Raw genomic sequence first — 15,000 nt, 5'->3', positions numbered from 1 at the left:
CCCGTGTCCTCACCAACTTGGGAGGCTTCGTAGCATTTGTTCCTTTGCGATTTATTTTGTATATTACACCTTATCATTCCCTTGCATGTTGTGTATATCTTTGGTAACAGCAGATAAAGTTAATGTACCAGGAATAGAATAAATGGCTAAGGATGGCAGAAAATTTGAGAATATTTACGTATCAAAACCAGAATAAATCGGTAAGGAGGAGGTGCTTAGGAAACGAGAATTCTGCCTGGGACAAAACACCAGCAAATCTTATAACTCGAATAGGTCGTGGATGCATGAGTCGGTGAGGCTTACTAATCTGGTGGGCATGAGTCGCCTTGGTTACTAGCCAATATTATCCTCTAGTCTGAGAGAGAGAGAGAGAGAGAGAGAGAGAGAGAGAGAGAGAGAGATTTAAGATAAAGGGCATTAACACCGAAGTCAAATCTGTTGCTAAGAGTAAGCTGATAAATTCAAGTGTTGCCAATGATAAATAAGACAAAGGACATCCATGATAACCGCACGCACCCCAGAAGTAGGTTATCTTAAGGGGAAGGAAATAATGACTGATCAAGCACTTAAATGATACCCTTCAGTGACCTCCCCCGTTCCTCTTTGTTATATTCATAGCTACTCCGGCACGACGCAGGTACGCGATCGACTACAAAGGTCCCAGACACACACTAGGCACATCCCCGGTATACCCCTCCCTTCAACACACCCCACAAGGCCCGGACCCCATCCTTCAAAACGGTAGTGAGTGAATGTGAGTGAGTGAGTGACGCAGTTGGGGACACACTGGATCTGCACCCCCCCAACCCCACAAGCCCCCTCTCCCCCAGTCACCACCCCCACCCCACCCCCGAGCGTGGGAGAGGGAAAAGAATGGAAGAACATGGACTTAATAATTTTTTCTGATGCAACAAGAGAGAGAGAGAGAGAGAGAGAGAGAGAGCACTGTACTTACCTCAAAAACACAGATAAATTTAAGCTAGTGATAAAGCAGTTAAGTATAATCAATTGTGACCTTATTTCAGATTACGTTGAAGTATCCGTAATACCTCTTCCTTGGCGATTCATTTTGCACATTACACATTAACATTTTCTTGCCTTTTTTTTTTTTTTTATACAGTTTTAACATTAATATAATTCGTATCAGTGACAAAATAAATCGCCTAAGAGAAGATGTTACGAACCTACCAAGAATTCGTGACTTACCTCAACAACAGTGTCCTTCTGCTGCTTCTTCGTGCCCGCTCCGTCCTCGGGTGACGAAACGAAGCCAGGGTTGTCCAGTCCATTACACTGTCAGGGTGAAACGAAAAATTATGAAACACGAAATATTAAGAGAAACGAAATATAAACACGAAACATTATGAGAAACAAAATATAAACACAAAACACTCAGAAACGCGAAATATAAACACGAAACATTATGAGAAACGAAATACAAACACGAAACATTCAGAAACACGAAATATAAACACGGAACATTAAGAAACACGAAATATAAACACGAAACATTAAGAGACACGAAATATAAACATGAAACAAACACAAAACAAACACGAAACATAAGAAACACGAAATATAAGCACGAAACATTTAGAAACACGAAATATAAACACTAAACATCAAGAAGCACGAAACAAATACGAAACAGACACATGAAGTATAACATGAAAAAACACGAAACAATGAAAAACATAAAACACTGAGAAACGCTAAACATAAACACGAAACATTAAGAAATTCGAAGTATAATAACACGAAAAAACACGAAACATCAAGAAACACGACACAAAAAACACGAAACATTAAAAAAAAACACGAAACAAAACACAAAACATTAATAAACTAAACAAAAAATATAAAAACATTTAGAAACACGAAACATTATGAAAAAAATACAACGAAAATTATGAAACGGGAAACAAGATACACGAAACATTAAAAAAACACGAAATAATGAGAAACGTTTACTGTAGTGGTTTCATTTTTACGTGGTGGAGAAATCAGGTTAAGAATACTATTGCTCTATATCCTTTCCACAGCACTTCTTCGTGACTAGCTCTACCTATACCCTTTCAGGACTATACTACAGCTCTACATACTTCCATAGCACTTCTTGGTGACTAGCTCTACCTAAACCTTTTCAGGACTATACTACAGCTCTACATCCTTTTCATAGCACTTCGTGACTAGCTCTACCTATATCCTTGCAAGACTATACTACAGCTCTAAATCCTTTCCACAGCACTTCTTCGTGACTAGCTCTACCTGTATCCTTTCAAGACTATACTACAGCTCTACATCCTTTTCATAGCACTTAGTGACTAGCTCTATATATATCCTTTCAAGACTATACTACAGCTCTACATGCTTTCCATAACACTTCTTCGTGACTAGCTCTACCTAAACCCTTTTAAGACTATACTACAGCTCTACATCCTCTCCATAGCACTTCTTCGTGATTAGCGGAATCTATATCCTTTCCAAGACAATACTCATTTTTATATCCTTCTCAGCACTTTTTCGTGACTATCGGTAAATTCTTGTGTTAAGATTTTGCTACAGCTCAACATGGCAGTTTTAATCCAAATTAGAATATGACAACAGGTACAACTCAACATGATTCCCATAGCACTTCTTCGTGACTGGCAACATACTCTAGTGTTAATCTCTCCCTACAGCTCAGCGTTCAAGATGGTGAGCTGGCAATTTTAAACCAAGTTATAGAGTAAAAGGAGTATACCACTGTGAATGATGCAGACCTCCATTTATTTATTTATTTTTTGTTTCTTCCACTTCATTGCTGATGATGATTCCTAACCTCCTTCATCTCTCTCTCTCTCTCTCTCTCTCTCTCTCTCTCTCTCTCTCTGCACCTTGTATGGATTCCGTCTAATGTTGGACTCAGCATGCATGATAGAGCACATGAGCTACCTGAGTCTGCTACCCAAAAGGAGACAGTGACTAACTTTGGTTCGTCAGTTAACAGTTTGAAAACAGTTATTTGAAGGGAGCAAAAGCTAACAGTGGAAGCACTAAACTGTGAAATTAACACTAGTCTGTCCCTTCACCGTCACTACATGATGCAAGAGATGCTTCATAATTCGTCGGACGTAGTTAGCAGACTCCCTGACGTCGCTAGAGCAAGGATATGATTAGGCAATAAATATCTTTGACAAGAACCAGATCGTGTAAGTGTAGACTCTAACCGTTAATAATTGTGCAAGAGAAATCTCTCATACACTGTGGCATTATGTAATGCAATGTGAAAAGATTCAGGAATACAGGGATCTCTCTGTTACAAATTTTATAGACATGTATAAATATTTTACAAAAAGTAACGTTTAACACTTATTTGGACAAGTGTATTGACGCAAAGTGAGACTCAGACAAGGTTTTGAGTTTGTATTCCTGACGTTCCGTCTTAGGTAGACGAATCGTCTGGAATACAAGCTCAGATCCTTGTCAGAGTTTCCCCTTGTCATCAGTACACAAATAGTGATGTCCGTGAAGAGATTCTAAATATATACCGCTTCGGATTTTGCAGACTTTGCATTTTGTAAGTGAAGTGCTCTCATGGAGCAGACTCTAAAAATCCATGAGATTTGACAAGTACCTCATGTTAACAATTACATCTGGATATGAAACAGCTCTTTTATGGTGATCTACTAATCACAGTATCTTGGGATCCAGTCACCTATTACAGAAATATATAATTTTTTGTACATAACGATTGATTTTTTAGAGATATTCAAAATAAGTATACAAACTTTCCCTGCTCCAACTGAACTGTTGTCATACAGTAAATTCTGAGAATCCCAGAGATTTCACGAATACTTCATGTCAAAACTTAATACAGTATATGAAATATCTCATTTATTGTGACTTGTTAATCACAGCATCTTTGGGTCCAGACAATGTACCTATTACAGTATACACCTCTGGAAGTGTTAAACTTCCGCCCACAGATTGGGCATGAGGTACATAATAAAGCAGCTCAAATAATCTCTCTCTCGTCAAATGCAGTCAGATTGGAGGGTCGCATTACAGTTCGTTCACCTTAACTTGGCCCAGATTTTCGTCCTTTTGCGGTTTCTTTCACATAACTCAACGGCAGAATAAGACAATGCTACTGCTATATGCTCTTTCCCTGGCACTTCTTCGTGACAAGCGCCATATTCTAGTGTTAATCTTTTGTTCCAGCTCAGGATTCAAGATGGAGAGATGGCAATTTTTGGTAAAGTGAAAGTGAAAGGAGAGTAGTAACCAAGGAGACTCATCTTTACCTTAAAAAATAATAATAAAGAAAAGCTCATTGAATTTCACGTAACCACGACTTGACATCCTAAGTTAAATTAAACTATACTATATTCACATTAACTTGGCGTGAAAATGACATATCTTCATCTTGAATATTGAGCTGTAACAATAGATTAACACTAGAATAGGGTGCTTGTCACAAAGAAGTGCTGTGGAATGCTAAGCCGTAGTCTTATCTTATTCTGAAATTTAGATGTAACAATAGATTAACAAGTTATGATGCTTGTCATGAAGAAGAGCAGTGGAAAGAATGTACAGCCTAAGTATTATCTTATTCTGCCACTGAGATGCAAAAATAGATTAACACTAGAATATGATGCTTGCCACGAAGAAGTGCTCTAGAAAGGACAAGCACTGACACCAAACTTGACGTGGACCTAATTTGACATACCCGGAACGCCCATGACAAATTTCAGCTCATTCCACTCAGCGATATGACGTGTAGAGGGTTCCCTATGTCTGGCGAAAAATTAGGCGCAAAAGTGAAGGTGGTTCGCGCGCAGCAGACCGCACTCAATTATAATTTACACCACCGTTGTCAGCTCGTCGTTCCGCGTCTTTGGTGTATGGTAACTCGGAATCTGAGGGGGTCAAATGTGGACACACACACACACACACACACACCGTTTACTTGCATAGTATTTTTGATGCTGGGCGGTAGTACTGTCTCATTCTGGCACTGGGCAACAACAACAGATTAACACTAGAATACCGGTGGTAGTCACGAAGAAGTGCTAGGGAAAGGATGTAGAGCTGTAGCCTTATTCAGCCGAGCTACGGGAAATAAGCTGCAAGAGGACGAAACTCTCCACCTAGTTAAAATGAATGAGTCTTCAAAGGCAAGAATGAAAACGGCTCGCCTCGTAGAAGGGACAAACATACATTAGCACACAATACCATGACCTCGAGACGCAGAACAACAACAACAGCCACCGTACACATACAACAACAACAACAACAACAACAACAACAACAACAACATCACCCTACCCATACAACATCAATATTATCATCATCAACAACAACAACAAAAGCCACCGTACACATACAACAATAAGTTTCACCCTAACCATACAACAACAATATCATCATCAGCAACAACAACAACAGTACCACCCTACCATACAAAAACAAGTGTCACCCTAGCATTACATAAACAGCAACAACAGAAACAACAACAACAACAGCAAGCCTACCCATAAAACAGCAACAATACAATAACAACAACGTGTCACCCTACCATTACAACAGCAACAAGTCACCCTACCATACAAGTGTCACCCTACCATACAAGTGTCACCCTACCATACAACAACAACGACGTGTCACCCTACCATACAACAACAACAACTACAATAACATTTTCGCTCAGGTCACGCAGTTTGGTTTTGTTCTTGTCACTTTTCATATATTTTTGTCTCATTATTTTTATTTTTTATTTTTTCGAACTGGCGAGATCAGAGTTTGCCTTCATTAATCTTCTTATAACTGGAGGTCATTCCCAAGTTGAAAAATAGCAGAAAATATAAAAACAAGACAAAGAACACCACTAATAGTCGCACGGGAATACAAATGTCCCTCAGCTTCCTCCCTATCCCTCGCAAGGTGGATGGTGGCCTGCAGGAGAGGATAAATTTCAGCCTGCAGTCGACTGGGTTCACAATGTTGAGCTTTAAAAGAAGATTAACACCAGAATATGGTGCTAGTCACGAAGAAGTTGACACGGAAAGGATGCAGCACCGTGTTTTCAGTTTATGGCACTAAGATGCAACAAGAGATCAGCATTAGAATATTGGGCTAGTCACGAAAAAGCGCAATTGAAGGCGAAGTAGAGCCGTAATATTCTCTTACTCTGCCATGAAGCCCTGGGGACAAGCTTCAAAATCACACACACACACACACACACACACACACACACACACACACAAACACACACACACACACACACGTCGAGCAAAACGTAACACCTGCGCTCACTTCGCGTGCGCGAGTGTAACTATCCTCTCCGTTGCTTACCTGTTTCAAGCTGCCTACTTCGAGTTCCACAAAGGTCCTCTGGAAGGCGCCTTTTTCCTGCAGGTAGACAGAGAAAGAAATTATTACATCAGAGAGCAAGGCTTCATCATCATATCATCATCATCATCATCATCATTATCACCTCCATTATCATCGTTATCATCATTATTACCATCATCAATCATCATCATCATTACTACCACCACCACCACAACCATCGCCACCATCATCATTACTACCATCACATCATAATCATCAGCACTACTGCCGTCATCATCATCATCATCATTACTACCATCAACAACACGATCATCAGCATCAGCATCATCATCATCATCATCATCATCATCACTACCGCCACAACCACCACCACCTTCATCATCATTATCATCATCATCATTAGAACCACCACAACCACCACCACCTTCATCATCATTATCATCATCATTACTACCACCAGCAACACCACCACCACCATCATCACCATCACCATTAAAATCATCATCATCATCATCATCATCATCATCATCATCATCAAAATCATCATCTTCATCATTTCCATTATCACCATTACCACCACCTTACACCCAGCACCACCACCACCACCATCATTCAATTTACAGCAACTTACAAAATAGCCTCATAACCCCTTGCATCCAACACCGCATTTTTCACTTAATTCTTGCTCCCTCCAGACGATTTTACTCAGCTTGGGAGAGGCTTTTCGAACTAGAGGGCTTATATATTGAATGACATACCCCTCTGATTCCTTGAGGTCTTTCTTAAGCTGAATAAAATCGTCTGGAGGTAGAAGAAATTAAACGTCGATTTTTTTTTTATCATCTGACAGAACTGGGTCACTCTCAGCTTTCATATTTGGTCTAACTCCCTAACGCCTTTTCCTAAGCGATTTATTTTGCCTACTTCAGTTGCTACCCTTTGCCTGTGTTACGTAAATCCTTCTAACATCGCCATATCCTGCGTAAACACCTTACTGAAGGATTCTTGCCAGCCATATCCAAAAATAAATCGCTATGGAAGAGGTGCTAGGGAGCTTCCTTACTCAACGAAAATATAGATCTTGGACTCGTCTTCTCGGCGGATAAGGAAGATCCCTAACACCTCTTTCTTACCGATTTATTTTTGGATACGGCTCGTCAACACAATTTTGCACGTTACTTAAGCAGAGTATGGTAATATTAGAATGATTTAAGTAGCAGAGGAGGACGGCAAGATGTAATAAGCCCAATAAATCGCTTAGGAAAAGGTGTTAGGGAGCTTTCTTAATCTACGAGAAAACGGGCCCTGGTCACGTGAAAATTAATGAGCTTAATTATGAGGCTTAATGAGGCGTAATTTGTCGTCCTCTTGCAACTTATTTCCTGTAGCTCAAGTGGCAGGACAGGTGAATACTACGGCTCTATATTCTTTCCATGGCACTTCTTCGTGACTAGTACCATATCCAAGTGCTAATTTCTGTTCTAGTTCAGCAAGCATGATGAAGAGACTGCAATTTTACGCCAGGTTAAAGTGAGGAGAGTATAGTAATTAGAGGAATATCAACGACTGTAAAGAATGACGTAAGGGAGAGCAAAAGAGTCCTTGACAGTATGATTCAGAGTAGCAAGGACACACACACACACACACACACACACACACACACACACACACACACACACACACACACACACACACCGAAAATAAGTATCTTTATTACCATCATTATCATCATTATTAGTATTGATATTAGTATTACTGACGCTGTTTTTCTTATCATTACACACACACACACACACACACACACACACACACACACACACACACACACACACACACACACACACACACACACACCGAAAATAATTATCTTTATTCCTGTTATTATCATCATTATTAGTACTAGTATTACTGATGTTGTTTTTCTTATTATTACACACACACACACACACACACACCGAAAATAATTATGTTTATTCCTGTTATTATCATCATTATTAGTACTAGTATTACTGATGTTGTTTTTCTTATTATTACACACACACACACACACACACACACACACACACACACACACACACAAACCCTTACGTGTCTGAGATAAAATTTGCAAAAACTGATGGATGAACACGTAGAGTGGCAAGGTGAGAATAAATTACGGAACAAAAATGCTGAGCCATCGCCGGTCTGTTTACTCTTTTCATTCTAACTTGGCCTAAAATTGCCATCTCGCCATCTTGAATGCTGAGTTGAGGCAAGACATTAGCACTAGATGATGTTAGTCAGGAAGAAGTGCCATGGAAAGGATGTAGAGTCGTAGTATTGTCATATTCTGCCACTAAGATGTAATATGAGATTAAGAATAGAATATGCTGCTAGTCACGAGGAAGTGCTATGGAATGGATGTAGAGCCGTAGTATTGTCATATTCTGCCGCTAAGATGTAATATGAGATTAAGAATAGAATATGCTGCTAGTCACGAAGAAGTGCTATGGAATGGATGTAGAGCCGTAGTATTGTCATATTCTGCCGCTAAGATGTAATAAGAGGTTAAGAATAGAATATGCTGCTAGTCACGAAGAGGTGCTATGGAATGGATGTACAGCCGTAGTATTTTCTTCTCCTATACATGTGTAAGAAGAGACTAACACTAGAATATGATGCTAGTCACGAAGAAGTGCTATGGAGAGGATATAGAGCCAGTACTGTTTTATTCTCCCACTCTGATATAACAAGAGACTAACTCTAAAATATGATGCTAGTCACGAAGAAGTGCCCTTATCTCCGACTGGTTACGATGAATGATGGAATAAAGGTCTCTTAGCGCATTACTCAAACTTGGGTGTTAAATGGGGGAAGCCTTCACGCGGTGGCACTGATATGACTGGGTGGCTCCAATGCCTGGTTTATAGGGACGTCCCTCGCCTCAATCCCTGGCCCCATACGGAGGAAGGTGGACCGCAGGAGAAGGGTAATTTCAACCTGTAGTCCACTGGGTTCACATTCAGATGAGCCTGCTGCTGCTGCTGCTGCTGCTGCTGCTGCTGCTGCTACAACAACTACTACTACTACTACTACTACAAATACTACTACTACCACTACTAGTCGATTAGGGCACCCTTATAATCCTTTTTAATATGTACTGTAAGCCTGAATATGGACTGCCGTTATGGAACAAGAGTAATTCATTTTCTCTGACCATGTAAAAACTTTCGATAAGGCGGTCTGTAAAGCTTATAAGTGTATGATCAGTGTTGCAAGTTATGCCAGTAATCATGAGGCGGCGGAGACATGTCGCCAGCTGCTGCCCAGACACCATGCTGCTCTAGTATAAGCCAGATATTTTCAAAGAACTGTTCGCATAAACAAATTATTAAATATATTACAACTCTTTTACATCGTGGATACTTTGCCAGTTGTGTAGAAAAATTATTTCATGAAACTTACGACGCTGATTTACGGCGATACGATATTAGCACCTTAAAAGCGCGAATCATTTGGGTTCAAAGACAAGAGGCAAGACGAGCACCTGTATATCACGTGTCCAGTGCCAGGTAACTGGTGTGTCCACGCCACCTGACATTTATAGTTTATAATGTTTTTATTTTTTATTATTTTTTTTTTTAGTAGTTGTATCTTCATGGAATCTTATTATGAGAATTATAAAACTTTTTATGCTCAGCGATTTTTAATAATTTATCAGGAACACCTTTTTAATTTTTTATCGCCTTTTTTACATTCATTGCCTAGTTATACTTTTTTTTATTTTTACTGCGATTTTTTTTATATTTTACATGTCGTATTTATGCTAATACAGCATACCTTTATCACTTTATTATTACGCACATTGTCCTATTGAAATACCATGCTTTATACATCTCATTAGTGTACTGTTTTTTTCCTCTGTGCTTAAGTGATGCTTGTACATTATATTTTTAGGCCTTAATGTTCTAAAAGTTAATATCAGAACGAAACTGTATAGTCGAATATACTTTTATTGCAGTTTTATAGACAGTATTTTATTTCACTTTTTTCCTCCGTATTTTTCATTTATAATATCAGGAAAAAATTATAGTTTCAAAAGCTTTCACTTTATTATATTTGTTTTACATTACCGTGTGATTTCAGCAGAGTACTTTTATTTTTATCACATTTTCATAAACATCTGCTTGTTTAACACTTATTTTTAGCATCATTACCTGAGTTTGTATTCTTGGAGCAACAAGTGTACGATGTATTTAGCGCACTGCTTCATTATTAGCGGCTTAATATTAGGTAATGATTTTTAACTTATTTTACATTCCAATATTTGAATATATAATGTAATTTTTTATGTATATGTAACATCACTGTATATTGCGAAATTACAGTAAATGAATTGAACTGAACTGAACTGAACTACTACTACTACTACTACTGCTACTACTACCTTCACTACTACTACTACTGCTATTACTACTACTACTACCACTGCTACTACTACTACAGTACTACTATTACTGTAACTTGACAAAGATCCTTAACCCCTTTCACATAGTGATGACCAAGTGTAATCAGACTGCAGTGGGGATTCTGAGTAGTAACCAAGGAGACTCGTCCCTATCTGTTAGCTAAGGCATATGAAGGGGTAATTGAGGCTATGAAGGGGTAATAAGGGCAATGAAGGGGTAATTATGGCTACGAAGGGGCAATTAAGGCTATGAAGGGGTTAATTAAGGGTATGAAGGGGTTAATAAAGGCTATGAAGGGGTTAATTAAGGCTATGAAAGGGTAATTAAGGCTATGAAGGGGCAATTAAGGCTATGAAGGGGCAATTAAGGCTATGAAGGGTCAATTAAGGCTAAGAAGGGGGTAATTAAGGCTATGAAGGGGTAATTGGCTCAATCGGTAGAGAGGTGGCTTGCAGTCCTGCCGGACCCAGGTTCAAATCCCGGCTGGGGCAGGGAACAGTTTAAGGATGTGAATTTCATTAAATCAGGCTTTCCTGATCTACCAGAAGACCCGCCGACATGTAAAAATACCCCCGCTAATACCAATACACCAGTCCTGTATGAGACAGCTCTAGCATGTATTCAATATGGACGGTGGGTGTTAGCGCCGAAGTGGTGGCAGGTAGAGGTGTATGGAATGTAAGAGAACTACTGGACCTTATGAGCAGGCTGTGAAGCCTGTGCCCAGAGTCGGACACAAAAAAAAATAATAATAATAAAAAAATAAGGCTATGAAGGGGTTTATGTTTCAGATGAGTGTAGGGCACCAGCAACAACAACAGCAACAACAACAACAACAACAATCTTACAAGATTCTTATGTGGAAAATATGGGCAAAATGATGATGATGATGATGATGATGATGATGATGTGGGAGGAGGAGAAGGAGGAGGAGGAGGGGGAGGAGGAGGAGGAACAGGAGTGGGTCTAGGATTTTGATGATGATGATGATGATGATGATGATGATGACATACAGGATTCGATGCTTCAATAACGTCATCACCGTAAACGCGATTCTGTCACGACACTGAAGTCAAAGGCAGAGAACACTGAGAGATCGACTTTCCTGCAGTACCACTGAAGAATGTGCAATAACCCGTGCAATGTTGCCAGGAATGTGGTTGCAAGGGAGGCCAGGATGCAATAACCCGTGCAATGTTGCCAGGAATGTGGTTGCAAGGGAGGCCAGGATGCAATAACCCGTGCAATGTTGCCAGGAATGTGGTTGCAAGGGAGGCCAGGATGCAATAACCCGTGCAATGTTGCCAGGAATGTGGTTGCAAGGGAGGCCAGGATGCAATAACCCGTGCAATGTTGCCAGGAATGTGGTTGCAAGGGAGGCCAGGATGCAATAACCCGTGCAATGTTGCCAGGAATGTGGTTGCAAGGGAGGCCAGAATCAATGAGTCTCGAAGCCGTACTGGTCTAGACGGTTGCTTGTCAATATAGGAAGATCTTTATATTCTTTTTACTCTAACATGGCCTGGTGTTGACAGGGAGCCTACGCGTGGTGGCACTGTGCATCTTGGGTGGAGTTAAGCAGCTGCCGGATCCACACAGAGGCCAAACCTAGACATATTTCCCCGCACCTCGCCGTGGGAAGGGCCCTAGTCCGACCCTGGTGAGGCGCTGTCTACTACATGGGGCGCCAGATTCCTACACGGTATATGTACTGTACTTACCTACGATCGACGGGTTTGCTCGGCCAGACAGACCGGGGTTAAACAACAACAACAACATGTAACTTGGTCTAGAATTATCATCTCTCGATCTTAAAAGCTGAGTTGTAACAGATTATCACTAAAATATGATGCTAGTCACGAAGAAGTATTATGAAAATTAACGGCATTGTTTTGCCCCTGAGCTATGTAAAATAAGCTGTACAAAAAAATAAAATCTGGGCCAAGTTAATGTGAAAGAACTATAGCACCTCTTCCTTCCCGGTTTATTATTATTATTATTATTGTTATCATTATTATTATTATTATTATTATTATTATTAATTTTTATTTGCATTTCGGTCCATTCCACCCCATTTGTCCGTGCAAGCCATTTCAGGTCCAGATAGGTCCATTCAGTTCCAGTGGATTACTCTCCTCCTCCTCATCATCATCATCATCATCATCATCATCATCAACAGCAGCAGCATCACCACCACCATCATCACCATCATCATCATCATCATCATCATCAACAGCAGCAGCATCACCACCACCATCATCATCATCATCATCATCATCATCAACAGCAGCAGCATCACCACCACCATCATCACCATCATCATCATCATCATCATCATCAACAGCAGCAGCATCACCACCACCATCATCATCATCATCCTCATCATCATCAACAGCAGCAGCATCACCACCACCATCATCATCATCATCATCATCATCATCATCAACAGCAGCAGCATCACCATCATCATCATCACCATATAAATCAGCTTAATCCTAAACCGGTCTATTAACATCCATTCACATCGATATATGTAAATCTACGTCTATTTATATCCGTTAGAGGGAGATGGTGGCTGAGTGGTTAGGGGAGTAGTCTGCTGTTCTAAAAGACGCTACTTCGATCCTAGTCTGCTGTTCTAAAAGACGCTACTTCGATCCTAGTCTGCTGTTCTAAAAGACGCTATTTCGATCCTATTCGGCTGTTCTAAAAGACGCTACTTCGATCCTAAACTATTCAGCTTCCACAAGACCTATCAACAGGTCCTAAATACACCCCTGCTAACACCACCATCACAGTCCCGACATCTGTTCAATATGGACGGTGGGTACTGGTGCCGAGAGGGTAATATATATAATTGTAAAGAGGGTACGGTAATTCGTCTTCATTTAGGGCAACTGAGTCCATTCGTATATTTAAAACCAATCACGCCATCGTAAACCAATTTTATGTATTTATTTAGTTATTTTCATTTACAGGGTGGTTTATATATAGCGTTCTACTTCCACTTCGGGCGATTTCACGTGTCTTGCGGCGACGGCTCAGTGGTAACAGTATCTACCCTGCATCATTTATTCACTACCTTCACCAAATACCGCAATCACTAATCACCATATCCAAAAACAAATCGCTAAAGAAGTGATGTTAGGGAGCGAGAATACAAGCCCTAGCCAGCTTCTCATTCTCCATCTCACGACATTTCTCGGAACGCCTTCAAGAAATCTAATATTCTTTTTTACGAGATGATATTCAATGCTTTATAAACCCAACGAGATAACATTCACAATTAACAAGTAACAATGGAGAGTTTGGGTAATATGTGATGAGATGAGGTTATGTTGTGTTAATGTGTGTTTTAGAAGTGGAGTAAGTGATTTGGATACCGTGTGTGTGTGTGTGTGTGTGTGTGTGTGTGTGTGTGTGTGTGTGTGTGTGTGTGTGTGTGTGTGCCAGTGGGGTGTGTATCTCTGTAATTATGAGAGAGAGAGAGAGAAAGAGAGAGAAAGAGAGAGCGTGTGTGTAAATGATATGTGTGGGTGAGGTTCTGTGTAGCTATGTAATTATGTGCATGTGTGTGTGTGTGTGTGTGTGTGTGTGTGTGTGTGTGTGTGTGTGTGTGTGTGTGTGTGTGTGCTCAGGTGTGTTTGTATGTGGGGGGTGCTAAGTTGTAAAATTTAAAATAAATCGCTAAGGATGAGGTACTACGAAGCCTCGTACGACACCTAGAATACGGCCTAGAATTTTATTTTTTTTCCTAAGCTAAATATAATAGTCTCGTAGTAGTAGGCACGTGAACCCAGTGAACTGCAGGCTGAAGTTGCCCTCATCCAGCTCACCATCCTCATTTCAGGGGATATGGAAGTAGGTGAGGGATGTTTGTATAACCGGGCAGCTCCATCACTCTGTTATATCGGTGCCACCACGTGAAGGCGCCCCTCTCTAACCCCGTCTGGTACTACAGTTCTTTCACCTTAACGTGGCCCAGATTTTCGCCCTTTTGTAGCTTATTTCACGTAGCTATAATTCTTTCACATCAACTTGGCCCAGATTTTCGTCCTTTTGTAGCTAATTTCACGTAGCTATAATTCTTTCGCCTTAACTTGGCCCAGATTATCTTCCTTTTATAGCTTATTTCACGTAGCTAATTTCTTTCACCTTAACTTGGCCCAGATATTCGTCCTCTTGCAGCTTATTTCATGTAGCTATAATTCTTTCA

General features: G+C 40.2%; 1 protein-coding gene across 1 annotated transcript in view; it reads right to left on the bottom strand.

Annotated features, from left to right (window-relative positions):
- LOC145413740 (sodium-dependent nutrient amino acid transporter 1-like) overlaps nucleotides 1–15,000 on the bottom strand; it is a 57,186-nt gene that overhangs the window by 32,686 nt on the left and 9,500 nt on the right. The window contains exons 2-3 of the mRNA XM_080283402.1: nucleotides 6,337–6,393; nucleotides 1,207–1,293 (exon numbers count right to left, since the gene is read on the bottom strand). Coding sequence (XP_080139528.1) covers nucleotides 1,207–1,293; nucleotides 6,337–6,393 — 144 coding nt within the window. The remainder of the gene's footprint in view (nucleotides 1–1,206; nucleotides 1,294–6,336; nucleotides 6,394–15,000) is intronic.

This window comes from Coenobita brevimanus, chromosome 12, assembly GCF_032717465.1.
Source record: "Coenobita brevimanus isolate Jiangsu-jjx chromosome 12, ASM3271746v2, whole genome shotgun sequence".
NCBI lineage: Eukaryota > Metazoa > Arthropoda > Malacostraca > Decapoda > Coenobitidae > Coenobita > Coenobita brevimanus.
This window is presented reverse-complemented; position numbering and strand designations above follow the sequence as displayed.